Raw genomic sequence first — 27,234 nt, forward strand, 5'->3', positions numbered from 1 at the left:
GCGGTTTTGATTGTTGCAGGGGAGAGCATGCAAGCGCGCGCGTAAAGACTGGGGAGGGGAAAATAACAAGCGTTCACTGAATCACTGCACAACGTGCCTTCGTTACTATGCTATCCTCGAGAACCTTAAGGCTAGAGGAGAAAGTCAGTTTCACCGCAGTTTCAGATCTGCAAAAATCAGTTATTGATTGTTCAAGACTATATGATGATCATCGCAGTTAATTTTCCAATTTAAGCAATTGGAAAGAAGAAGCCTGAAAAAATCAGGGCTTCAACGGGATTCGAACCCGTGACCTCCGCGATACCGGTGCGATGCTCTATCAACTGAGCTATGCAGCCACACATTGGGAGCGAGGTCAATTAATTGAGTTCATACCTTCCTGTGAGGAGTGAAATGATGTGAAGTTTATATGAAATAATTCATATATGAACTGCGGTTGTAGATGAGAGTGAAGATTGCTTAAATTGGAAAATTAACTGCGATGATCATTCTTCACTCTCATCTACAACCGCAGTTCATATATGAATTATTTCATATCAACTTCACATCATTTCACTCCTCACGGGAAGATATGAACTCAATTAATTGACCTCGCTCCCAATGTGTGGCTTAGCTCAGTTGGTAGAGCATCGCACCGGTATCGCGGAGGTCACGGGTTCGAATCCCGTTGAAGCCCTGATTTTTTCAGGCTTCTTCTTTCCCATTGCTTAAATTGGAAAATTAACTGCGCTGATCATTCTTCACTCTCATCTACAACCGCAGTTCATAAATGAATTATTTCATGTAAACTTCACATCATCTCATTTTCTCTTGACAATTCCTCAGAAAAATCACTGAAACAATAAAAGCTCGTAAACAGTGATACCATTTCTCAATTGGCTCGATCTACAACAATAATAGCTTAATGCTGCCATAACGAAGACATAAACAACTTGCATACATTTGTGTTAATACCACGTCACCAGTAAGAGCGATCGTGACATATTAATGACCTTTTAGTCTTACGAATGATATTCTGTGAGCTAGAGAGTCCGCATCTCAACACTCAAAGCCGGTTTGGCTTTCGCATCTTCAATTTACAGGCAGAAATTCCATGCTAATGATGTAAACGTTTACTGAATCTGGACAGGACCACTACTTGGTCAACTTGCATAGTTGAGCGATCTAACACTTTCCTTCATTACCCGTGGGAGACATACGCGGAAAAACGGAGAGACAGGATATGGGGGGTATCGAATGGTCATTGCGAGCATATGCGAGCATGCGAGCAGTGCGTTTATTTTAGCGTGCACGAGCAGTGATCAAATTTCCTTGCGAGTAGCGAGTACTTTAGAAATACCTGATGACGAGCAAAATTAAATCTAACACAGGCAACCGGACAAACAACACACGCAACCGATAATAACTGTATTGCCAAAATCTATTTTCACTTTTCCAGTTTCACTCAAATCGTTTCGATTTCTAAGCTCAATTTAAATCCGAGACAGTTATTTTGCTTTAGTTTGGGATTAATTTGACAGCAAAACTATAAATAATTCTGCAATGAATATTTTAGCGACAGTGGACACAGTAACGACTAACATTATTGCAAACAATTGCGGTCGCAAAAAGCCATTATTTGGAACATTTTCAATCCAAAGCAAAACTAAAGCAAAATGTGAAATAATACGTACGATGTTTCTTGAGTCACAATTTGCTTGTTTTGCTGCTATTTTATCATATTTTGCTTCTTGGAGCGTTTACAAGACAGGTCGGGTTACCCTGGCGCTTAAGTAGCCCTAGCACTAGTTCTCAGCTAGGGCTACCCCAGACCCATGGTAACCCTACCTGCTTTACAAACACGTCCATGAAAAAAAGAAGAAAAAAGAGAAACGTGGGAGTGCTAGGTAACCGTCTTGCTAGGGTAACCCTAGCACTAGGGAGGTAACAGTAGGGAGGTAGGAGGTAGGGTAACTCTAACACTAGGCTTAACCTACCTCCCGACGTTATGAACCACCTCAAGAAGAAGTTCAAAGCTCCCAAACTTTGAAGAGCCTTGACATAAAAAAAAATATATGTTTTTTTGGTTACATAATTCTTAGGAAATGTACACAAAGTGGCATTTAGTCTGACAAACATTTCGCGCTTCGGTCTCGATGATCGGCAAATCGTGTTTCCCACTGATTGACTGAAAAAGATTTAACGCGATGAAGCTTCATTTCGAGGCTTCCATGATCTAACCATTTGGAGCCATACAGCTTTGACAGACTCTGAAGGTCAACTAGTAATAGTAACATTCTTCATGTCATCATGACTCTAGATTGCTTTCTCCCCTTTGCGGGTGCCTTTCACGAATAATTCTTACGCCTGCCAGTTTCAATAAAACAAGGAAACATGTTTCCATTCATATAGCGCGTGCAACTTTATTTAGTTTTGCAATACGGGAAACATTGTTTCCAGCGTCAATTTTTGTTTCCAAGATGCAAATTATGCTTCCGATACACGGTAGAGAATTTTAACAAAAATCCGAGCATGCGATCAGCTGCAAAAATTTTGCGAATACCAGCAAGCGAGCACACATCTTATTTTTGCGAGCAATTCGAGCAAAGGCCAAATTTTGCGACCATTTTTAAATTAAATGGAACCATTCGATACCCCTAGGATATCATTGTGGACTAAGAGTAGAATGGCAGCCGTAAGCCGTTTTCATGAAGGATTTCCAGACCAAAGATGTCTTGCTTCATCGACAACCTCAATCTGATACATAGGTTGCTCCACTACAATCCGATATCCGTTATAATTTCTTGCCACTGACTTTCAAAATCGATAACAAGAGTACCCTGGGTATCAGAGGTTTTTTATTTCGCGTGATTCATCAAAACCGGAAACCGCACTTGAAAGTCTCTAGCACCCAGGCAGGCGAGAAAATTAGGCACTAATTATCTGACGTCATTTATCCGTTCGCAATTTTTGCGTCGGTTAAATTGTTATGAAATGTTGTGGTATAGGCAAAGCCGATTGCAAGGCAGAACTTTTACGGTAATCTATTACAAGAACTCAGTATTTATCATGAAAATTATATCTATATCGAGAATATGGTCAGTCATGACTTGTTTCTGTTTAGGTTAAAAATTGAAATCTCGACCCGAGGAACAAACTCCATAACATTCCTCATTTTCCGTCCGGATCATTTGCAGTCCAATTTGGGGATCATTTCCGGTCTGGGCATCATTTGCGGTCGGGGATCGTTTGCGGTGCTGGCACGTCAATTCTGCATTGATGATTGTGTTTCAATAATTTTGTGTTGTGTTTTGATAATTTTGTGTCGTGTTCCGATAATTTAGTGTTGTGTTTCGATAATTTTGTGTTGTGTTTGGCAAATATTGATTGGTGTTTCAAAAATATTGTGTTGTGTTTCAAGAATTGTTTGTTGTGTTTGCAGATATGGGCCTCCGTTCTGACGCCTAAAATTGACCTTTTAGAATTCTTGCTTAAATAAGTGCTTCTTTCTTTGAAATAATAATAATAATAAAAAGTAGCGGCTAACTCTTCGGGTTTGAATGTCCTTTAGCACCGGGTTAAACCTAGCAACTTCAGCTTGCTTAAAACATTTCAATGTAAATGGTCATTGCACATTAGCCAATCACTGGGCACGCTTGAGAACTCACGTAATAAATTCTCAGAACCTCAAAACTTTCTCGGAAATAATAAATAAATTATATGGGGTAGTTTACTTCGAAGAGTCAGCCATTATTTCGTCAAGGAAGAAGCAGTTTATTGAGCAAAAAAAAAAATGCTTAAAAAAGATCAGTGTTGGCGTTGTGACACCATTTGTTCACCTCTATCTTCAAAGATCTCCTGTAGTGGATGCGGAATAGCATGTTACTGCAGCGATGTATGTAAACACAGCGATGAGTTTCGTCATCAGGTTGATTGTCAAACGGCTGCCCTGAAGAGAATATGTGCTGGATGTAGAAAGGAAAAAACAGGACTGAAGCCTTGTGGTTATTGTCGAAAAGAGTGGTACTGCGGCAAAGAATGTCAAACGAACTCTTGGCCAACACACAAGACCGACTGCCAAGCGATAAGAGCAAAAACCGAAGAGTTTTCCCGCCAGTTAAAATTTGCCTACGACTTGAAGAAATCGCTCACAGGTCCAGGGCTGGGAACCGTCTACTATTGGGGAAACATGCCAGCGATGGATATGATCAACTTGCCGTTGAACGAAGGTTCCCAGTATAACAAGCCTTTATCGATTCTTGCTTGCGGCGTTGGTGACCCGAGAAATGTTGTACTTTCCTTGTCTCAGCTTCCAGAAGGCTATAAAGAAAAGCTGACCTTCGTTTTGAACGACATCTGCCCTTGTGTGATGGCTCGTACAGTCCTTTTACTATACATGCTACTTAAAGGTAAATTAGACGTTGGTATTTAGGATATGTTAATAACGGTGAAAATACAAAAATAGGTCCGCAATGCGTACTTGTTAGCCTATGATCAGTTTTATTGAGTTATTTTTTTTTTGTAAAAAATACCTCTTAGTCGGCGCGTCGGGTATGTTATGGACGGGTCAATGGATGAGTGAGTGAGTGAGTGAATGAGTGAGTGAGTGAGTGAGTGAGTGAGTGAGTGAGTGAGTGAGTGAGTGAGTGAGTGAGTGAGTGAGTGAGTGAGTGAGTGAGTGAGTGAGTGAGTGAGTGAGTGAGTGAGTGAGTGAGTGAGTAGTAGTAGTATATCTTTATTGCGCCTTACTCTCCAAAGGGAGGTATTGGTCTGTTTACAATAAAGGTTTAACATTAACTAGTACAATAAGAAATAACATTCACTTGATTCTTTTATAATTCAAATAAAATTAAATAAAAATTATAATGGTCATTTTGTTTGTAAGTTGAGAGTATCTTTTCTTTTTTTAAACATTAAGTTGTTATATTTACCTATTATTTTTGATGTAACTCTATTGTCAGCTCTAAGTAAGTACTTAGTTCTCTCGTTATCGGTCAGATTTGCGTAAAGTGCATCTTTGTTTGAAATGTGAGAATGGAGCTCAACTCTTATGGTAGCGTACCCCTGGCAATACATCAAGAAATGCTGTTCGTGTTCTACGCAATTTTGTTTGCATACTAAGCATGTTCTTTCCTCTACTGGGATTGATGCTCCTTTATTTTCATATTTTCCAGTTTGTATTCGTAATGCGTGACATCCTAACCTAAGCCTTGTCAGGCTAATTCTGTGTGCTGAGTTTGTAACCGTTTTCAGGTAATTTTCAAATTGATAACTCTTTTTAACTTCCTTGTGCGCAAATTTTTCCCTTAAAGTTGTTGATGAACTGTTCTTAGTCTCAAGCCAGTTTTGTGAATACTGATTCTAAGATTTTTGTTTATTTTTAATCGACCGTTCTTGATGTGTTGCCGTGTTACTGGTTCTGTTGATTCTGTTACTTGATACCCCCTAGTGATCTCTTCATTAATTGTAACATCAAAGAAAGGTGTAGAAGTTGTTGCATATTGAACTGCTTCACGTAACAAAACGTTGGTACAAGAATGCTTCAATCTTTGCCAATAGCTAAAGATTGAGGCTTTTATATCAATACTTAAAGGGTACCTCCCAAGCTCTGCCCTGTAGACAATATTTTCTGTATACCATGGGATGTTTAGTGTTTGTTTACAGAACTTAATGTGGACTTGTTCAATTGTGCTTTTATCAAAATGCGTTCTGTATGACAATAGTTCTGGTCTCCAAATTTCACATGCATAAAGCAACACGGGTTTAACAAGGGCATCGAAAAGTTTGTTTCGCAATAGTTGCTGAATCTGAGTTAGAAAAGGATCTTTTTATTATCGAGAGAACTTTTGTGGCTTTTTTGCTGAGAATTTCTCTTGCATAGGTGTAACGACCGGATGAAGTCATTTCTACACCTAAATATGTTTGTTTATCGACAATTTGTAAAGTTTCATTATTGTATTTGAAATTTGTATTGTTTTTGTTTCGCCCGTTACCACTAAATATGATTATGTTCGACTTTTTAGTGTTGACTTTGAGCTTCCATTGCTGAGCGTGTTGATGAATTACATTGAGCGATTGTTGCAGCCCTTCCGGAGAAGGACTGATTACTAGTAAATCATCTGCATACATTAAGCAGTTTATAGAGCGATTCCCTAACATCACACCTGGAGATTTGTTCTGTTTAAAATATTGCGGTAGATCATTCATAAATAACGAAAATAAAACTGGACTTAGGCCATCACCTTGTCTTATCCCTTTGTTTCATGAAAAAAGTTCGGTAAGCGTGTTTTGATTAATTTTAACACAACTCCTAATTGACGAATACATGGACTTAATACATTCAAGAATTTTCCTTGAATTCCATATTTGTGTAATTTATGAATCATACCGGATTGCCATACGCTATCGAAGGCTTTCTCGTAGTCAATGAAACCAACATAAAGTTTCTTGTCATGTTTGGTGTATTTATGGAGTAATTGCTGGAAAATGAACAAACTATCCGTGGTTCTAGAGTTTGGTCTAAATCCAAATTGTTCTGGATTTAGAACATTATGTTGCTCGATGAACTTATTCAATCTGTTTTGCAAAATTGATGTGAATAGTTTCCCTAAGCAGCTGGTTAAAGTAATTCCTCTATAATTGGCTGGAGATTTCTTATCGCCTTTTTGTTTGTATATTGGTTTTATAACACCAATGTTCCATTCAATTGGGAAGGTGCCGTTTTCAATGATGTCGTTGAATATTCTTCCTAGAGAAGGCATGAGATAATACCGCCCATGTTTGATCATTTCATTCAGGATGGTGTCCGTACCAGATGCCTTTTTATTTTTGAGTTTAGATATTTGATCATGAATTTCTTTTGCAGTGATAGGCGCGTCTATAAAATTTCATCGGTCATAGTTGTTGTTTGGTCAGGATTGTTTGGAAATATGACGTTTGCGTTCGTTTCTTGAGATTCGTCATATAAAAGGTTTTGAAAATGTTTTATCCAATCTTCCGACGAAATATCGCAACTTTCTTCGACCGTCTCATTTTTACGAATTTTGTTTATTAGTTTCCAGAATTCGCCGCTTCAGTTGGAATTCAAATTGTTTATTTCATTTAAAAGTTGATTTTTATATGTTTTGTGCATCTTTTTTACTAGCGTTTTGTACTTCTTTTTGAGGGTAAAGGTATTCTTGTGGCAGTGATCGAGGAGCTGTGGGATTTATTTCCTTCGCCAGTTTCTGCAGCTTTTTCTTTAGTTGTCTGCAAGTATTATCGTACCATGGTTTGTGTTTCTTCGTACATTTTCGCGTTTTACGTGATGTCTCCAGGCTTAGTTTTGCAACCGATTTTAGTATTTGATTGAACTGTGAAATCTCATCATCTATTGAGCTGTGGTGTGCTGCATTAAAGAATTGAAGCCTGTCTTGAATATCAATACTCGATAATGCACTTATGAATTTATCTTTGCATTCTGACTTCCAAAGAAACTTGGTGAAGCTGTTTTATGGAAACGCCCCCTTTCTTCGAGTATTTTTTGAGGCGTTGTAGTTCATGATATCACGATTACTGGAGGCTAATTTGAGAACGATTGGACAGTGATCAGAATAAGGCGTCAAATGCTGTATTTGAAATCCTAGCACTGTGTTTTGAAGATCTTCACTGACTATTCCGTAATCAACAGTGCTTTCTCCACTGGATTGATATGATGTTAGCTTGCTGTCTAGATCACCTGTACGTAGCTCTACCGTTCAATATTCTCAATTTGTTTCCTGTACATAATCGTAATACTTCGCCTCCTAGTTTGTTAATGGTATAATCTCCGTTGTTTCGTTTTGGCCAATTTTTCTCGAGATTATATGCGTCATCATCTGGCAGGAAATCGCAACAATCATTTTCAATAAAGTCATTTAAAGTCCCAGTCCTAGCATTTAAATCACCAAGCAAAATGATTTTACCTTGTTTGGAATACTTGTGTATTTCTTGTTCTAAAACGCTTAGGACGTCCTCACCTGCTTTTCGCTGAGACTGAAGTGGGGGTAAATAAACCGCCGCGAGATAAATTTCTGAATTTATACAAAAAGCTGTCGTTTTAGGTGACAGCAAATTATGTTTGGAGAGGCACTCTTTATATGAAAAACAAGGTCTGAATGTTTATTCTTTATCAAGACAGATACTCCGCCTTGACCTCGTTTACTTTTCGTGCTCCGTACGGTCGAGTGGACTATGTAATCCTGAAACATTAATGACTCATCTTTTGCCCATGTTTCTTGTAAGCAAATAATATCGAATTTTGATAGATTAGATTTAATTGATTTGATATTTAATTTTGTATTTGAAATGGTTTGATTGGTTGGTTTTAGCCTGGTTTTGAGTCCTTGAATATTCCATGAAATTATATTGAAAGCATTATTTTGATTTAACCATGAAGAGTTCATTTGAAAGAAAGAAAATATATATATGTATTTATACGATCAACAAAACCCGGAAAAAATAAATGTAAGCTTTGATAATACTAATAAGGAAATATAGTACTTACTGATTATTGGGGAAATATAAAACTAAATATGTCTCACAAAAGTGTCTCAGTGTCATGATAAGGCTTACAGCTGCTTAACGTTTGCCAAGGCTTCTCAGCAGTAAGTTGATTAACTGTTGCGCTGGACCTGCGTTCCTCCAATGTGAATTTCGTCCTTTTCTGCGGTTCTGTTGGTTCCACAGGAATGGCTTTTCCTGAAAACGGCGCTGTTTTGAGTGGTCTGAAGTGGCGTCGAATGAGTGTCCATTTTCTCTTGCCCATTTCTTCATAGAAGCAGCCAGACGTCGAAGGCCTTGTTTGTTGTAATGGATTCCGTCTCGTGTGAAGATTTCACGCGATCATGGACGTGATCAAAATCTTGGAGCCTTAATGTCATGCTGTGCAATGTCTCCTTGATTGTAATATTTTCCTCAATAACCTTTTCTATTGAAGATTTCAGTGTTTCAAAAACTCTGTTGTCCTGATGACCAGGTGGAGTACTTGGGAGGTTTCGCCGTCGAGTTTGGGGGACGGTTGCTGTAGTTGAAGGTTTGGTCCGGTGCTTGTATGAGTGGTAGAGTTGTCACCGGCGACATCTTCGACATCGTCAGAGCCATTTGAAGCATTTAACTCTGCTAAAAGGTCATCTGCTGTCTGGTGTGAATCACCAGAACCTCCAGTTTGCCTTGCCGTTTCCACGCGCGCCTTTATGCATGGAAACACCTCTCGACACCATTCACCGCACTGGTTTCCTTGGATTAGAATACGGCATGTTGTCAAATAAAAGGACATTGTTATGTTTCCTATCTTGTCTGCCTTCTTGTTCGTGGCGCCTCGTGTATTATCTGCATGTTCTTGTATTTGCGCCATCATCTTGGCTTGATAATCTCATTTGCTCCACTCTATATCGTGAGAAAGACTTTTGTAATGTTCGTCAATGTACTTCATCCACAACGATACGCCGTCTTTGTCGGTCATGTACGCTGCTGTCCTGTCGCCATCATTATAAATGTTGAAATCGATTTCCTCGAACAAAGCTGTTTTAGATTGCTTCCCGCCTGGCATTTTCTCAATACAAAGATGTTAAATTGTACAGATGTTAAATTGTAGAGCAGGTATCGCCTTTTACATGCTAAGTTCACTAATGTTGACTGCGACGGATTATTTCTGTCAACCGCCATGAGTAAGTGAGAGTAAGTGAGAGATGTATGTATGTCACACCAATCAGATTGGATCTACTTTAAACAGCCAATCAAATTTCTTGTTGTAAAGGTAAATGGTATGTGAGAAGATTTGATCCCGATACAGTTTAGAACGGCCATATTTATTCTTCTATAAAAGAGGAGGAAGTATTCATATATTGGGTTTACTTCGACATTTTCTGTGGGTTAGGCTGAGGATTTTAGTTAAATGAACGAGATGAGCCTTCGGTTCGTGAGTTAGTAGTATGCAAATACAACGAGATATTTTTGTTTTTAGTTACAAAGGTAACTTGATACTTTTGTTTTTCACAAGGAGTAAATTCAATTAGAGGTCACGAATCGTCGCTTTTAGTTCTTAGGACATATTTTAGAGGAGACGAGACTATTAAGATTTGAAACAGTTCTAACGTTTACAATAGTAAGTGCAGGTGACGATTGTTTTGTTCTTGCTGCATGCAAATATAACGAGATATTTTTATTTTTTAGTTACAAAGTGTAATTTGACACTCTTGTTTTTCACAAGAGAGTAAATTCAATTAGAGCTGACGAATCGTCACCGCTCTTTCCCACGAGATGTTTGCTATCTTTAGTAACAAATGGTAACACTTTTTTTTTTTATATGGGAGTAAATTCAGTTAGAGCTGACAAGTTATCGGCTATTGTTCCCAGGATATTAAACAAAAAAAAGCTTTCATTTCTGGACGGTTTTTACGTCTCTGCAGTAGCAGTTTATTTTTATTTGATGGGCATTTTATGACATTCTTTTCAGTCCGATATTTTTAAAGGTAAAAAGTATCAAAACTCTCAAATGTTCTTTGAAGACTGCGTGGCACCAAGTTAAAGTGCAATTTAATTAAATCAGACTTTCAATGTGTCAGAGAGGTTTTTTTCTCTTTCTTTCTATTTTTGGTGAAGTAGTGTTGTGTTGTGTTGTGTAAAAAGGGTAAACTTACGACTCGTATAAAATGCGAAAAGGTCTCTTAACTTGAGTATTTTTGAGCAAAAATTCCTCTTGGGGGTTGGAAGGGCTATGTGATGGGTGAGTGAGGGAGTTATGCATGTGGACGTGTCGCACCAATCACAGTGTGGGTTTTATCAACGAACGAATCAAAGAAGAGAAAAAGATGGTATCTATATTAATCTGGAGACGTGTCAGATTACTGTAGTTTGTTCAAACATTTTATGGCTTACTATTTAGCTATCTTACCATTACCGATGTAACATCGTATGTACATCATAAATTCCCAGTTTCATTCTTGCTGTACATCGCAACCAAAAAAACTTGTCAGATTTACCAAATCATTACTGTAAACAGCTCCATCAATGCTCCTATCTCCGGCACTTCACAACAAAAAGAATAACTCTTGCACGTCTTGCGTGCCTATGTTTCCATTCTGTTGGAGTTAATTTGTTTTTAAAAGTCAGTATCTGGGAGGTTAATTTCTATAAGTGAGAAGGCAATCACTGCAACGATAAAGGTGTTACTTTGAAACTGGAGACATTGTACTCGTGGTAGAGAACTTGTGGCCCCTTGGTCGCATCCTCGAACTACAACCCAACAAGAGAGACGGGCTTGTGAGGAGGGTCAGGCTGAAAACCAATTCCGCGGTCCAGGAACGTCCCATCGACAGCATCGTTCTTCTAGAGGCTCGTAGAGTCCACGAGAGAGCCTAAAAATTTTTCATCTTGATGTCCTCAATAGACTGCGAGCAGTCTCTCTCTTGCTCCGAAATTCGTGGACGGGGAAGAAAGCAAAACAAGTGTGACTGCGAGTGTGATATGCGAGTAGCGCGGGCGGCTCGCGGCTTCGCATATTACGCTCGCACGCTCACGACCCACCGCTTGTTTGTGTTGCGCTAATCTTTGTGTTCTTCCCCACTGATTTTTGTACGAAAGAGACTGCTCGCAGTCTACGTCCTCAACCAAGAAGTTTGCTTATAACATCAGAGAACAGTTCTTTCTTTGTTGACTTGACTATGATGAACCATTTCGAATGGAGTTAGTGACAATATATTACTCGAGTTTTTTTCCGTTTGAATCCCTCCACTAAGTTTAAATGCTTTCAGTTCGCATTAACGGACCGCTAGGTAGGATTTAAACGTGCGTGACATTTCCCCTACGTGCGAAACACTTCATTTAAAATTTAACTCAGCGATCATAGACATCATAACATAAACATATAAACATAAAACCTTTATTTCAACACTATAAGAATCAAAGCTATAAAGCTTTTGGGGTCGTGTATACTACTACATTAAAATACGTTAATTAAAATATATACATGTAAAATACGTGTGATTGGTTGGGTAAGATTTTTGCTTAGTACGTTAGTATATCATGCAGCAATCGTGTCAATTGCATCGAATTTCAGTTTAGTTCATCAATTACTTTAATCTACCAGTTCACATCAATAGGAGGAAATATATGTAAGTTATTTGTCTTTATCTTTTTGATTTGGTTTGTTACCTTTTCTTAGAATTATTGTAACCTATTGCTTTTTAGTCGAACACCACGTGATTCAAGCAGATGAGTTCTAGTAATGACTTCTTAATCAAAGTGAGGAATTCGTTTTCAAATCACCTCTCGGTCTGATGTCTAAGTTAGTTCGAAGCGTGAAAAACACAAGCATCGCACACTGAAGGGTTTGAGACCACCGCAACACTGCAACTTGGGATTTTATTCACCGCATCACCGGTTAAAAAAACAAAAGAGCAAGTTTAAATTTTGGCCTGTAGGCACCTTTAAAGCTCCCATTCGATTTGCGTTCATGAAAATCTTCTCGCTCGCCCAAAGCACAGGGGACCCGAACACTGTATCAGCAGTAACATAATAATTTACAAAATAAATGCACTGTTATTTACCTGTGTTCCTGGGTCTGTTTAAATCGTTTAGAAGGGATTTGACTATAGAAGCAAAGGCGGTGTACATTTCAAATATCATCTTGTCTGCCGCTTTGTAAATGCGACAATCCGATTTCGTCTCGAGTTTTCACTATCTTCATTAGCTACTAATCATTATAGTTGAAAACTAAATTTTCTCCAATTCTTATTGGTTTAAACTGATCACATGACGCGATAGTGTTCGTCCGCGGAGAGACACTATCTGCCCATACTGCCCGTCCGAGGAAAATACCCGGATGGATAGTAATCGTTCATTAAAAGTTTTCTGTAAACAAGCGGGCTTATAGAAAATAAACAATTGAAATTGTATTAAGTAGGTTTTGTCTGTTTTCTTTTTCAAATTTTACATTTGGCTTTCCCGGCTTCATCTAAAAAGGTTGAAAATAATTCAATATGATATTTGAACTGGCGCGCGGAAGAAAATTTGTATAGGTAATCATACGGTTTCGAGTTCAATTTGGAATTAATTTGCACGAGTGAGTTTTTTAAAAAGCTGAAATTGCACGAGCCGCTTCGGCGAGTGCAATTTTAGCTTTTTGAAAAACTCACAAGTGCAAATTAACTCCAAATTGAACGAGAAAAACCGTATGATTACTTAATAATATAAACATGAAAAAATTCGCGCGGAGGAAGTGCCGGAAGATCTTTCTTGAAGCCATTTTTTCTCATTTGAGAAAACTTTTTTCAAAGTTTCAGCACAAAATTTTCATCATCATTTTACATGATATCATTTTCTTAGAAAAGTTGCCATTTTCTTACAGTCAATCATAATCCAGAATTTCGATGTGTAATTTGCACTGGTGTTACACTTTTTGCACTGATGTTACACTTTTTGCACTGGTGTTACACTTGAACTGCACTGCTCTTAGCCAATCAGAATCGAGTAATTTTTTCATGTGTATTATTAAGTGGTGAACAATGAAGACAATAGAGTGTTTATGTCTCGGAACTATTAGTCTGATAGTTGCCCCTTGGAAATTTGATGTTCTTAAAACTAGCATATTTTCCCTCGAAACCTCGCTTCTCGGGCAAATATTTGTTTTAAGAACATCAAATTGTACAGGATAGTTCTAACTTGAAATTCTATTAATGACAAAGTAGTGTGCATTTGATTGTTCAAATAATAGCTGTCAAGTCGATTAATTTAGTGTAATAACAATTTTTTTTCATCATTTGTACAAAATTAAATGATGGTACATCTTCACCTTTGAACGTTTGAACTAGCTAGGGTGCTTTCGAGAGAGGAAGGGTTAACAATGCCTAGTCAGACTGCAGTTAGCTGCAAGAGAATCTAAATCAGTTCGAAAACCTCTAATAAGGCAGCCAAAACACCAATTGAAATGAATTCAGTTGTTTTCTAAATTAATATCCCACTCCAAGGCTTCCCCTCTCCAAGAACATCCATTCATCATGAAACGAAACACCTCGCGCCTTATCCAAATGGTCTCACGGTTACTCTCACAATCTTCCTGACGATCTACAAGGACGTTAGGTCCTGTTCGTCTTCAATAGCATAGCTTATACATCGGGCGGAATGGCCTACCATCATTACTTGCATGTATATAAATATATATTTTTTGTCTTCTTTACACATAACATAGTTATAAGACGTTCACCTACATAGAGCACTTAAAACTGATTCATTTTCACCTTACAGGAGGAGAGCAGGTAGCAAACTCTGTGACGCAAATTTGGTATTCACTGCGACTCAGTGAAGAGGACTTCAAGCTTGTGATGCGCACCCTTCAAGAACTAATCCATGCATCCAGCCTTGAAGAATTGACAGGAGGCACAATGACGATGGAGCAAGACCATCTTCGCACACTCGTGCAAGTGTGGCGTACATGGTTTCACCTTAGTTCTCGAGAGGGAGACTGGATTACAGAGGAGCGGCGAAGAAAAGTTGAGAATCATTCGGGTTCAGAGGAAGGAATCAAATTGTACTTGAACCAAATCCCAAAGGAGCATAAAGAATCTGCCTCTGACTGGTTTGCGAACAGCATTCTGTTACCCAAGGCATCGCGAAAAGAGCTCACTCGTGAGAATGTTACTCTAACTGGCTTTCCTGCCGCTTTTTTGAATAAAATTGGTGGTCCTTACCGATTCAGTTACATACTGGATCCTTCTCTAATTCCATTTATATCATGGGATTACAAAGACGTTAAACAACATTTTCATTGCGCCTCCGTTCTCAAGATGTACAGTCAGTATGTGGGACACTTGCTCGAGAGGTGCGTTGTGACACTGTCTACAACACAGGTAAAGTTTCACTTCCTGTTGTGCAACTGTATGGAGATGGTTCCATTTCTTCCCCTACACCGGAAGTATGACCGTGTCACCACTTCAAACATAGCTGATTACGAGCCACTTACCAGCATCTTGGACATGTGTAAACCATTGTTGAACACAGCCAACACTTCAGCTGTTATCATCACAGAATTTCAAAACTGGCATGAGCCTACAGGCTTAAATGAAAAATTGATACGTCATTTCTCACAACTGCCTGAAAGCTTTCGCCAAAAAGTCCTGGAAGACACCCAAAATCGCGCCATTGCCTTTTCCCAGGGGAGGGTAGCGTTTATGGATTACTACGACCTCAGCGAGGAATTCATCCAGTTTCTTCGCGCTGCTCTGCTTGTTAGTGATCATGAGATCCCGGATAAAGTGAATCGACCGCGCATATGGAAGTCAGTGGCTGACTATAATGGCTTGGTTGCGCGCGACTTCCTTCGCAACCAAAATCGATTTCTTCCGTTCAAGTGGACGAACAACTGCCGCAGAGTCACCATGTTGAGTGGGTTCAGCCGAGTCGTAGAATGGATTGTCAATCCACAGTAATGCTCCTTATGTTTCAAAACTTCACAAAAGGAGTACAGTGAAATTTCTGTTAGCTTGTATACTTTTGTTATACAGGCGTTTTCAACATCAACATCATCATCATCCTGGTCATCATCATCATCAAATTGGTTGATGCTGATATGCCTCACAAGACAACGAACAATTACTGGAAGCATAAGATGCCCATACGATGTTTGAACTGTGCCCAATAATATATGATTCTATTTGTATCAAGGGACTGCAAAGACATTAAACAACATTTTCATTGCGCCTCTCTTCTCCCGATGTACAGCCAGAATATGGGTCACTTGCTCGGGAAGTCCGTTCCGACATTGGCCACAGGACGGGTGAAATTTCACTTCCTGTTGCGGCAGCTGCAAGGAGATGGCTCCATTCCTTTCTCCAGACCGTAAGTTTGATCGCGTGACCACCTCAAACATAGCTGATTATGAGCCACTTACTCGCAACTTGGACATGTGCGAGCCACTGTTGAACAGAGCTAACCATTCTGCTGTTATCATTACGGAATTTCAAAACTCGTCTGATCATATTTCTCTGTTTCAAAAAGAACTACTTCGTTCCTTAGAAACGACAAAAGGCTTCCGTCAACAAGTGCTACAAGACATCCAAACTCCCGCAATTAATTGCCTATTCCAACAAAAAAGAGGGCTTTATGCAGTATCACGACAACAACAAAGAGTTTATGCAGTTTCTTCGCGCTCCTATTCTTGTAACGGATCGCGAGATTCCGGATAAAGTGAATCGATGGCGCACATGGAGGTCAGTGGCTAACTGCAATGGTTTGGTTGCACGTGAACTTCCCTGCCAAAATCGAGTATCTCTGGCCAAGTAGACGCAGATCTGCTGCAGGGTTACCATGATGACGGGATTTGAGAGAGCCGTGGAATGGATTGTCAATCCGCAGTAATGTTCTTAAAACGCAACAAACCCCCCATTCTATTTTACCTTTAATGAAATCTACTAGTTTTTCTAATTACTTCAGCGAAAAAGTTGATAAAATTCCCGCGTTTCTACAGGCGTTTAAAGTTGTAGTTTTTGCGCCTACGACCGGAACACTGAACACTGAAGGAAAACCTGTTCTTTAATATCTTTAGCCCTTTTTTGGCAGGATTTTACGTTTCTTTGGTTAACTTGCTACCGTATGGTATTTTGTTCATGTGATCATTTCCAGTTTATACAGTATTTTACGTTAATGTTTTTTTAGATAAATAGCTTTGCGAAAATGCAGGTTTCCGAACGGGCTTTCGTAATCAGTTTTGACTTTTTTTAGCTCCAAAAGGAGAGCTGCAAATTATCATGACATTGATATTTTCAAATACCCTCCTTTAACCGCTCTTAGAATCTCAGGGAGCTGGAGGTAGGGCATAAGTGTCCCCACTGACTTTAATCGTTAATACATTTGTCAAAACTTTAGTAAAATTAAAGCAGCCAAGCTTTGCAAATTTAACTGAGATTTACCTAATAACAATTTAGTAAGATACTTTTGACCAGCGTGTTTTTCCAAATGCGGAATTTTCTTGTTTTAAATAGCAAAGCCTATCTATGATCAATATAGTTATTTTACATTTTAGCGTTGCATTTTTTTTGCCTCGATTGATTACTTTTGAGTCATTTTTGGTGGCTCGGCTGACGTTTTGGGAATGCAAATTAGTAATGTCATAATATGTAAAAACGCAACAATACGTCCAAATTAACAATGTTAAAAGTGCCCGTATTTTAAATCATGAGAAATTTCTTTATAACCAGATAAACAGATAGCTTTATATTCCACAGAGCTCGTTTTCCTTTTTTTCTGAGGAAGGGGGAAGGAGGGAGGAAATTGAATATCCCCTTCAAGTATGAAGTGTCTGAAAAGCTGGGAGCGGCTTTGATTGTTACAGGGGAGAGCATGCAAGCGCACGTGTGAAGACCGGGGAGGGGACGTTCTTTACCATGCTATCCTCGAGAGCCTTTGGGAGAGGAGAAAGCCAGTTTCAACAGATTTTAAGTTCTACAAGTATCAGTTATCAAGGTTTGTATTTATCGCTTTTAACTGGCGACTGGAAAACTTTTCAAGCTTTTTTCAACTCCTCTTATTTGATAAAACTAATGCTTTGTGGCGTTGGACATAGGTCTAAAACAGACGGACAAAAATATAAAGGGAGAGCTGATTGAAATTTTTGAAATAGGAAATGAAGCGTCACGCCAACCTTGAATGAGCTAAGGGCCTACCTACGTGGAGAGATTGTTTCCCTAGTAACACAAGTCACTCGAGAACTTTTGATACATTTCTACAGAGAGCTGAATGGAAACTGCTCACAAAAGAAATCACAAGATTGGCAGAAAGTTGATCCTGGATGGAAAACTGACTTTGAAGGGGGAGCAGGCTGACACTGGAGCAAGCGAGCAACTTCCCTCTCCCCCCACCCCCCGCAAAAAACCTTGCCTACTAGGGATATTATTGTAATCAGAACTAAACCTAAACAACGTGAACGAGAAGGCCAGTTCTTATATATGTTAGTGAGAAGGAACAACTCTTCTTTCATATCAAGGCCCCGTAAACGATGCCTATAGGTAAATTGGTGGTTAACTTTTCGACCAGGGAAAGCTTTTGTCCAAGTGTATGGGACCTCCGCCGTTCTTTAAACAACCGCGCCCGGCAATCAATCATTAGTCGCTTATTGTCGATTGTGGAATAAATCCTCAGAGGCAAGCTTACAGAAAATAACTCTCAAGGAAAAAAAGGGTTCCTCTAGCTTCTTTCCATGCACTCAGCTCAAAACAATCTCAAAATTTTAATTCACTTTACTTAATAACATATACTTTTAAATGATGGTTCTGGGAATTTTGTGTTCCATCAAGACAATATTTCCTACTTGATGATTTCTAATTCTCTTATCACCTGTATGCCGTTAATAATGTATTGGTCTTGTGTAATTAAGGAAATTAGACATCAATCTCTGCTATTGACTACTCGCTCACCTACTGACCAATCACTTGTTCTACTAATTTCCTTCAATCAGTCTCGGTGTGGATTTATTTCTTACAAAACGTAACTTGTCCATTTGATTATATCTTGTTTCCACTCCTACAACACGCCACGGGCAGATAAATACTAGGAACGTGAACGGCAGTTCAGCAAATCTGTGTGGACATCATCTCTGATGTCTATACCTCAATGACAAGGTTGTTGTGATGCAAGAACATAACCAATCAGTGTCTCTGTAACAGAACGGGAAATTAACCAATCAGTATATCTGAAACAGAACATGAAAATAACCATGCAAACAGCATCCGTGTAACAGAACATGAAACATAACCACTCAGTGTCTCAATAACAGAACATGAAATAACCATTCAGTGTGTCCGTAGCAGAAAAGGCAAATCTTCGTAACAGAACGTGAAATTAACAAATCAGAGTCACTGTACCAGAAAGTGAAATTAGCCACTCATTATCTCTATAACATATCATGAAAATAACCAATCAGTATCTGTGTAAAAGATTCAAGTTCACCCGCTGGATAAATAGGGATATTACATGGCCACGCGTAGATAAGAAATTTCTCTTCTTTTTTTGAAACATATTTCACGAGTGAGGGCAGCGAGCGAGGGATACATTTTTTCACACGAGAAGAGAAATTTCGTATCTCCAAGTGGCCATGTAATATTCTATTTACTGTATCAACGCCAATGAAACCTCAAACCATTTCACTTTCGCTGCGAGAGGGGACATTTATTAAGTAACCATAGCAACGGTGATCTTGTCACGTGTGAAAATAACACGTCACGTGTGAAGATCTGTTTTCGTGCGAAAGCTCGCCTTGTATTTCATTGGTTTGTTATATAATAAAATGAATTCTTCCCTCATCTAACGGTATGAAGCTAATTCTGGTCCTCAACGTACAAAGCACTTTATAGGACTACAGCATGTCAGTCTTCTCTCTTGTAATGAAACTAAAGTAGGTGAAACATTAATGCTTCGCAACAACCCGTTATATGAAATCTCCTCTAGACTACGAGTAGTCCCTCTTTCGCTTAGTCCGTCGTTGCGTGATGCGAAAGAAAACCGCGAGACAAAAATGGCCGCGCGAAATCCTGGAGGCGAGAAGCGCGCGAAAGGAGGGACTACCGCCTAAGCCCAAGAGTTTGAATTATGCGTTGCTCTCACAACGCAAAAATATGATTGGCTTATGTTAGGAGCGTTGACGACGTCTTGTCAACATTCGAGATACGTGTGACGTCTTGCAGGAATGTTTTGGAACCGGAGCAAAGCGAAGCGGCACCAGAGCAAATTGAAGCGTTGGAACCGCGCTTCGCAACCCGCAATGTTCTTGCGAATCGGCCGACAGGCTTTGGAGAGATTTAAATTTATCCAGTGCTTTGTTTGGCAAAGCTTTCCGCCCCCAATCCGACTGCGAGCGTGTTTCTGATTTCGCCGCTCAACACCATCGTCCAAGTCAGTGAATACAAATTCACTGAGGTTGACCTTTCTGCCGTCCATTTGAAAGATTGAACCGGACTTTCACTTGAAACCGGACATTCACCTAAAACTTTCCGCTGCTATCGGCAAACATTTCACCGTAGTTGGATGATCTCCTATGTCAAAAGACGTAATATAAATTCTCGGTTGAAACTCTGCATTTGAACTTTTAGATTTACACCTACAGACGCAGCGAAAATCGTTATCTGATGTCTCATTCACCGTCTTCTTTTTAAAACCTCTTTTGCAGTTTCGCTGAACGAATATTGAACGAATACTGAACGAAGATATAATTCTCACGGGATATGTTTTTGCCTGGCTTTTTGAAGAGTAGAGTAGAGCAATTTTATTCAGGATATCTCCCGGGGTTATTGACAACAGGCGATAATGAGAGGACGTCAAGATTAGAAATCCTACACCGAAAACTCACTCGGCCGTTAAAGAGCAAACTCTTGGGCTTAGGCGGCAGTCCCTCCTTTTGCGCACTCCTCACCCCCAGGATTTCGCGAGGTCGTTTTTTTCTCGCGGTTTTCTTTCGCGTTACGCACGACGGACTAAGCGAAAGAGGGACTACTCGTAGTCTAAATGTCCTCTTTTTCGAAGAAACCGTGTAACGATTAAAGATGCACCCGGAGCTGGTCTATATCTGGAAAACAAAACCTTCAACTTCGTGTTAACCTGAAGTTTCTGAAATAGAAAAGTGTCTTCTTGTTCAGTAAGTCAGTCAGTGAGTTATGCTACTTCGAAGAAAATTCGCTGGCCCTCGGTTTTTAACAGCTTTGAGAGTTGCATGGTGAGTGGAGAATCAGCCGATAGAAATCTCGAGCTGGCCGTCTAACTGTTAAATGGTGAAAGACCAGTTGAAAACTGGGCTGCCACGATTTGGATCTGTGAGTTATGTTACTTCGAAGAAAATTCGATGGTCCTCGGTTTCTAACAGCTTTGAGAGTGCATGGCGAGTGGAGAATCAGCCGATAGAAATCTCGAGCTGGCCGTCTAACTGTTAAATGGTGAAAGATCAGTTGAAAACTGGGCTGCCACGATTTGGATCTGTGAGTTATGCTACTTCGAAGAAAATTCGATGGCCCTCGGATTCTAACAGCTTTGAAAGTGCATGGCGAGTGGAGAATCAGCCGATAGAAATCTCGAGCTGGCCGTCTAACTGTTAAATGGTGAAAGACCAGTTGAAAACTGGGCTGCCACGATTTGGATCTCCTTTTTTCCTTTACTTATTCAAAGAAACTTACTTTTATTTTTCTTGTTTTCCAAACTCAAATGTTACGTCATCTCCAATCAGCATAAATGGTGCCCAATTGGAAACCTTGACAAAGCCGTTACTTCTCATCCATTTCATGGTCTGGTGAAGAGATTCACTGGCACTCTCCCCACGAACAAGATGCTCGTAAAAACGACACATCAGCTGCTCTGTTGCAATATCGCTTATTGCCCAAAGCGCCACCAGTACTGATCGTGCACCAGATCCTAAGAACGCTCGAGCGATTCCTATAACTCCCTCGGCTCTGATCTGCCCACGTGCACTATGACAGCAGCTAATTACCACCAGTTTAACTCGCAGTTGAACGTTTGTAACGTCGGGTATCGTCAAAAGGTAATCTTCTTCTTTTGGAATCCTATTAGCAGAACGTACGGGAGAAAGGGCAATTTCTCCTCTTTCGGCATTACCATGTGCAGCGAAGTGTACCGAAGCCACAGAATGTAACTCTTCAAGTACCACCTGCTTTGTTGCGTATTGTCCTATCAAAGGCTGAACACCCAGCAATCGCCCAATCATGGCTGCCTTATTTCCTGCATGGGGTAACCTGGAAAACGTCGTTTTGCTTCCCTTGTAACTTACCGTACCAACATCTGGATCCCCCACTATCAGTGCACCAGTCTGGTTGTGATAGTCTGTAGGACTGTCCTGCAGGAGCTTGAGAGTCGTCAAAGAAGGAACGATGCGAATCCTGAAAGTCTCGGATAAATACTTTCCATCTTCGTCAGTTAATGCCGCAAACGGAACGCGGTTGAAGGAGCCATCAGGAACAATGATAATTTCGCGCTCCTTAAGCAAGTCAGCTACAGGACCGATGAGCATTCTGTGACACAAAGAAAGGCTTGATTCGGAATTTACACTCCTTTCAACATAATTTTCTTCAGGTCGCAAAGCCGCCGTAGCGAAACCTTCTTCCTCGCGTGACCTTAGTTCTGGTTCAGAGGTATTTAACGATCGATCTTCGTAATTCTCTCCGGGTAAAATACCAAAACTTCGAAAGCCTGTTGCAAAGAATTCATCTTAAATGCCAACTGATCCTGCACCAATAATGATCTCGTCTACTCTTATTGTTCGAAAATGAGTGACGCCGCTCGTTTGGAGAATCCACAAAAACACAAAATGATCAACATACGAAATGTACAGGCAAGCACAGTCACTTTCATTCTTCATAATATTCTCAATACCAAACCATGTCTTCGGGTTAGCTGAGATATGCAGTTTAACAGAGTACTGAGTCTTCATCAAGTCTGCAAAGGCTCTAGCTCGTGTCAGCTCTAGAACATAAAGAGCATTGTTGGGATTCTCAAATAAACAAAACATGAAGCTAACACTCCGGTAGGGAAAATCGTGAACGTCTTAAAACGATATCTTAAACTGATCGTTGTCTCTTAGAAAACCACGCAAACTTTCGCTTTTGTCCATACTCAAGACTAGACAGTCAAACGCGTCCTGGAACTTCCCTTGCAATAACTTCACCACTGGAAGGTAACAAAGAGATTTAGTCTCTTTGTCAAGGTCTCCAATATCTTGAATTATTGGAAGTCCCTTCTCAAGATAATCTTCAGCCTTGTCACATTCACCGAGAGATTGAAACACCATTCCTAAGTTCGACTCATCCACTGCTTCCCCGGCTCTGTCACCAATTTCTATCCTGATCGCAAGTGCTTTCTCAATGTATTCTTTGGCTCTGTCATAATATAATCACCAAGAGATTGAAATATGGTTCCTAAGTTTCTGTAATCTGCTGCTTCTCCTCTTCTGTCACAAATTTTAATTCTGATCGCGAGTGCCTTCTCAAGATTTTCTTTAGCTTTCTCATATTCACCAAGAGATTGAAACAGAGTTCCGAGGTTTGCGTAACACACTGCTTCTCCTGCTCTGTCTCCAATTTCTAGTTTGATTGCAAGTGCTTTCTCAAGATATTCTTTAGCTATCTCATATTCACCAAGCGATTGAAACAGAGTTCCGAGGTTTGCGTAACAGACTGCTTCTCCTGCGCTGTCACCAATTTCTATTATGATTGCAAGTGCTTTCTCAAGATATTCTTAAGCTTTGTCATATTCACCGATAGATATCGACACAGTTCCTAAGTTTCCATAACCTTTTGCCTCTTCTCTTCTGTCACCAATTTCTATTTTGATGGCAAGTGCGTTCTTAAAATATTCTTTAGCTTTGACATACTTACCTAGAGATTTCGACAGAGACCCCAAGATTCCACAACAACCTGCTTCTCCTTGTCTGTCACTAATTTCTAATGTGATGGCAAGGGCTTTCTCAAGATATTCTTTAGCTTTGTCATGTTCACCGAAATGATGAGACATGGCTCCACACTTCCCATAAGCATAGGCCTCTCCTTTTTTGTCGCCTGTTACTATAAAGATATTTATACCTTTCTTGTAAAGTTGTCTTGCTTCTTTGTATTTAAATTGCTGCTCACAAATGTTAGCCAGCATTAATATAAGAATCCCTACTTTGGCAGTTTCGCCACACTCGCGGTAAATGTCAAGAAGTATCCAACCGCATTTTGTTGCATTCATACAATCGTTGACAAGAAAGTACGCCTTGAACAGTGCTTTGTATATAGCAATGTTAAGGAAATTGAAAATTTGTTCTTCCTTTCCCGACACTTCATTAAGTAGGAAATTCAAACATTCTTTGCAGACCGCAATGGCTTTGAGACTACGTCCAGTGCTGAGAAGGAAAGTAGCAACAGCCAAGCCAATACAGATGACTTGTAAAATGTATTCTATGTTGTTCATAGCTTCCTCGTCTATAAACCCTGAAAAAAGATAATCTGACAAATCAAGTTTTTTGGTTATTTAAAATAACATACTTTTGTAACTCTTTCCAACTAGGTGTACAGGTGAGTGCCGGCAGATTAAACAATACAATGCAATGCAATGCAATGCAATGCAATGCAATACATTACATAATAATCCCAAAAATTCTCACGTTTTGATTGATTTTCGCCTATGATGTTTAGAGGATAGCCGCACGATTGACGTCATCAGAACAAAGTTTTTCCCTCTGTGTTTTAAAATTTCGGAAAGTTTTGAGAATTTTTTATTTTTTACGTGACTGGGCGAAAGATAAGGTACAAAAAAGTCTTGTCGAGGTATTGAACAGGTATGAGAAGCTGCAAGAAGAAATAAAAGCCGTTTCTTTTTTAGGAAATGATTTAGAAAAAATACTCCAGCAGTCTCAGCCGACAGTCGAGCGAAACTAAATTAAAGCAAACACAAATTTGGTCTTGAAATTACTTTGAGGTAAGAAACCACTGCTTTGTCTCGAATTTAACAAACCCAGTAAACAAAATGCTTATTAAATGAATTCCTTTAAAAAATTCAACTTTTCTCAGTCTCAAAATTATTTTTGACACAGATTGATGTCAGGAATGAAGCATCAAACATCACATCTTAAAATCAGTTAAAATAAAAATCTTGCTTTCCGACGCGAATGTTCCAGTCCGTTTCAGGGCACAGCAGCGAACAAAGTATAGCTCACTACAGCTCAAGGCCAACTGTATCGCCGCTATAAGGTGTCTCCGACACTATATCAAACTGATTTGAGAATCACCAACCACAGAGGACACAAATTTTCACCGTTATCAACGCTCCTTTCATTTCGAATGGCCTTCAGTGTTGACCGCAACCGAACGTTTTCCGAGTGTATTTTTCAACTCCTGCAATATTCAAGGCAACGTCCAGGTTATTCAACTCACAGGGCTGCTCTGATGAGGAAATTGAGTTGACTTTTGCGACATTTTCAATAAGATTTGTGGATTTTGCAGTTCAAATCTGCTTTCGCTGTAAGTTTTCATTCTAGCTCTATATCATCGTAAGTCTTCAGATTAGACCTTGGCTTCAAGCGACTTTACTAGTCGCTTAATGCTACGCAAACCGGAATACGGTCCACTCTGATTTTACCTTCCAATAGCTACGTCACGGTTTGCGCATCTTGAAAAGTTTAGCCTTAGTTTTTCAAGTTCGTGGTTTATTGTTAAATCAATGCCCTATATTTTGGACACCCGGCCCCCTGCTTATAATTAGGTCCCAAGTTCAGACCAATGTTAAAGGCATTGTAAAGGGCTTTTGTTGATGGTCTTATCGAAAACATGAAGGCATGCAATCTTTGAAAAGGAGAGCCTAATAGAAACAAAAATGCGCACTAATGAACATTTCATTTTCCTACACAATTTGTGTAATCTTCCGCATGCCTTAAAAATTCTTATAACTTTCCACCTGATCTTCCTCGTAAAGAAGAATTTATCACACAGTAAGTCCGCAAAAACAGCCCGGTATTAGACTGCGACTACAATTGAAATCTTCTCTGAAATTTTACCGTGGATAAATAAAGATTATCCATCCATCCATCCATCCATCCATCCATCCATCCATCCACCCATCCATTCTTTAGAAAGAGGCATATTGTATCAGACGCCAAGCATCTTCGCCCAACAATGAACCGAAATTCAGAGAGAACGTTACCTTATTTTGTGAGTATTCCATTCTGTTTCGTCTCTTCTCTGTTATTAATACTCTATTTAAAACCTGCCTTGTAAGCATATCATAGTCTACAGTCTACTGATGGTATATAGTCGAAATACTATAATCTTTTCTCCAATTTAGTTTTGTCGTTTTGTTGTCTAAATATTTTAACACAATGACCAACTTTCAACAGAAGAGCTGATAATTCTCAGTCCACAAGTCTTAATTCCCATTCTCATAAAACGAGAGACCGTGAATCTAATGTTTGTGTGTGATACTTTTTACGCTAAATAAGTAGTTTGCACTATTTGATCGATGATCAGTTCCTCCTTATTTCCGTTGTAACAGATCGTGAAAGTAGGCGAAACCAAACAGCTTGAAGTTTGCGACTGATCTTCGCTTTGTGACTAAATGAATATCGCAACTGTATAAAACATTCTCATATCATAGGGAGGGCGAACAATACAAGATTAGTCACTAACCACGGTCGAGTTCCCGGCTTTGGAAAGTGGTGTTTCCCGAAATTCCAAGAAAACAGATGATCATATCACGGATGCATCTGGCGGTATGCGGGAGGGGTTTACAATATAGCGGGATATGAGATGAAAATACCTTGGTAGAAATCTAATCGGGATGTGAGAAGCGGTACGCTTTTAAAGTTAATGGTGGGATGCGGAACGAAAACAGCCAATCCCGAATTTTCAGTGAACTCCACAGTTTTACTAAAAATGTTCACTAGGATGCGGAAATAAGCTCGAGGAGCACAAAATAGGCCTTGACAGGCCACGAGGTATTCTCTAATCTTGATTTCATTACTCGTTATCCACAGAACACTTTGCTTCGCTTCCCCAGTAGGGTAATGCAATCCCGGAAATGCAATACATGCGCGTGTAAATCGTCTAGTTTGAAGTGCCATTGACACCCAAGTTATTCTTTCGAACGGGCGAAATACCAAAGTTTTATTGGGGTTAAATCGAACAGAATTGAACGAAGGACATTGGGGCTTAATTAGGCTGTGTCCGAACGATTGAAGTCGAAGCTGATTAGCACGTTAAGTTGCTTGTATACAAGATCCAAAGAACTGTTTCCCTTTTCGTAGCTGCAGTAAACGTAAGGCTAGTATGCATATAACATTTGGATGCTCTTGGTTTCTTACCGAGTATTCTCAAGCCTGAATGTGGGGAATTCTGATAACCCGTCAAAAGAGACATGTAACATTTGCTAAAACAAGTCACCGATGGATTGCGATAGAAGGTTATGGCGCGCTGGGAGAGAAATTTGATTCAGGACTTTCACGCCTTTACCGCTAGGCCACACAATTTTATTGATCAGGTTTTCATGATAACTTGAGTGGGCAAGATGGATATCCTAAGTTGTATCAGTAAAGGCCGAAATTGTACATATGAAAAGAAAATAACGACTAACTTACCGTAGCGAAGTAGTCTGTGTACAGCCGTCCGCTCTCCTCAAGCATTAAGAAAAACTGAAGAGGGGCGTCGGTGTGTTACTGTTAATAATTGTGTTCCTCGCATAAATTATCCATGCATTAAAACTATTTCAGTTTCAAAGCAT

The 27,234-nt window shown here is 39.6% G+C and overlaps 1 protein-coding gene and 1 pseudogene across 2 annotated transcripts; one reads left to right on the forward strand and one right to left on the reverse strand.

Annotated features, from left to right (window-relative positions):
- Nucleotides 1–47: 47 nt before the first annotated feature.
- LOC145493792 (tetratricopeptide repeat protein 28-like) lies at nt 48–23,655 on the reverse strand (annotated as a pseudogene). The gene is made up of 3 exons (XR_014050165.1): nt 21,150–23,655; nt 17,366–18,644; nt 48–97 (listed from the first exon to the last, which is right to left on the reverse strand). The product of XR_014050165.1 is annotated as a tetratricopeptide repeat protein 28-like (transcript).
- LOC145492949 (uncharacterized) lies at nt 3,696–16,516 on the forward strand. The gene is made up of 2 exons (XM_081472326.1): nt 3,696–4,388; nt 14,242–16,516. Exons 1-2 carry the CDS (start codon nt 3,773–3,775, stop codon nt 15,420–15,422), a joined length of 1,797 nt encoding a protein of 598 aa, XP_081328452.1. The 5' UTR covers nt 3,696–3,772; the 3' UTR covers nt 15,423–16,516.
- Nucleotides 23,656–27,234: the final 3,579 nt, after the last annotated feature.

The sequence above is a fragment of the Orbicella franksi genome, chromosome 7 (assembly GCF_964199315.1).
Source record: "Orbicella franksi chromosome 7, jaOrbFran1.1, whole genome shotgun sequence".
Classification (NCBI taxonomy): domain Eukaryota; kingdom Metazoa; phylum Cnidaria; class Anthozoa; order Scleractinia; family Merulinidae; genus Orbicella; species Orbicella franksi.

Coding starts and splice junctions, on each gene's coding strand:
- LOC145492949 (XM_081472326.1), top strand. CDS start 3,773: ATGCTTAAAAAAGATCAGTGTTGGCGTTGTGACACCATTTGTTCACCT. Junction 4,389..14,241: donor ACTATACATGCTACTTAAAG/GTAAATTAGACG, acceptor TTCACCTTACAG/GAGGAGAGCAGGTAGCAAAC.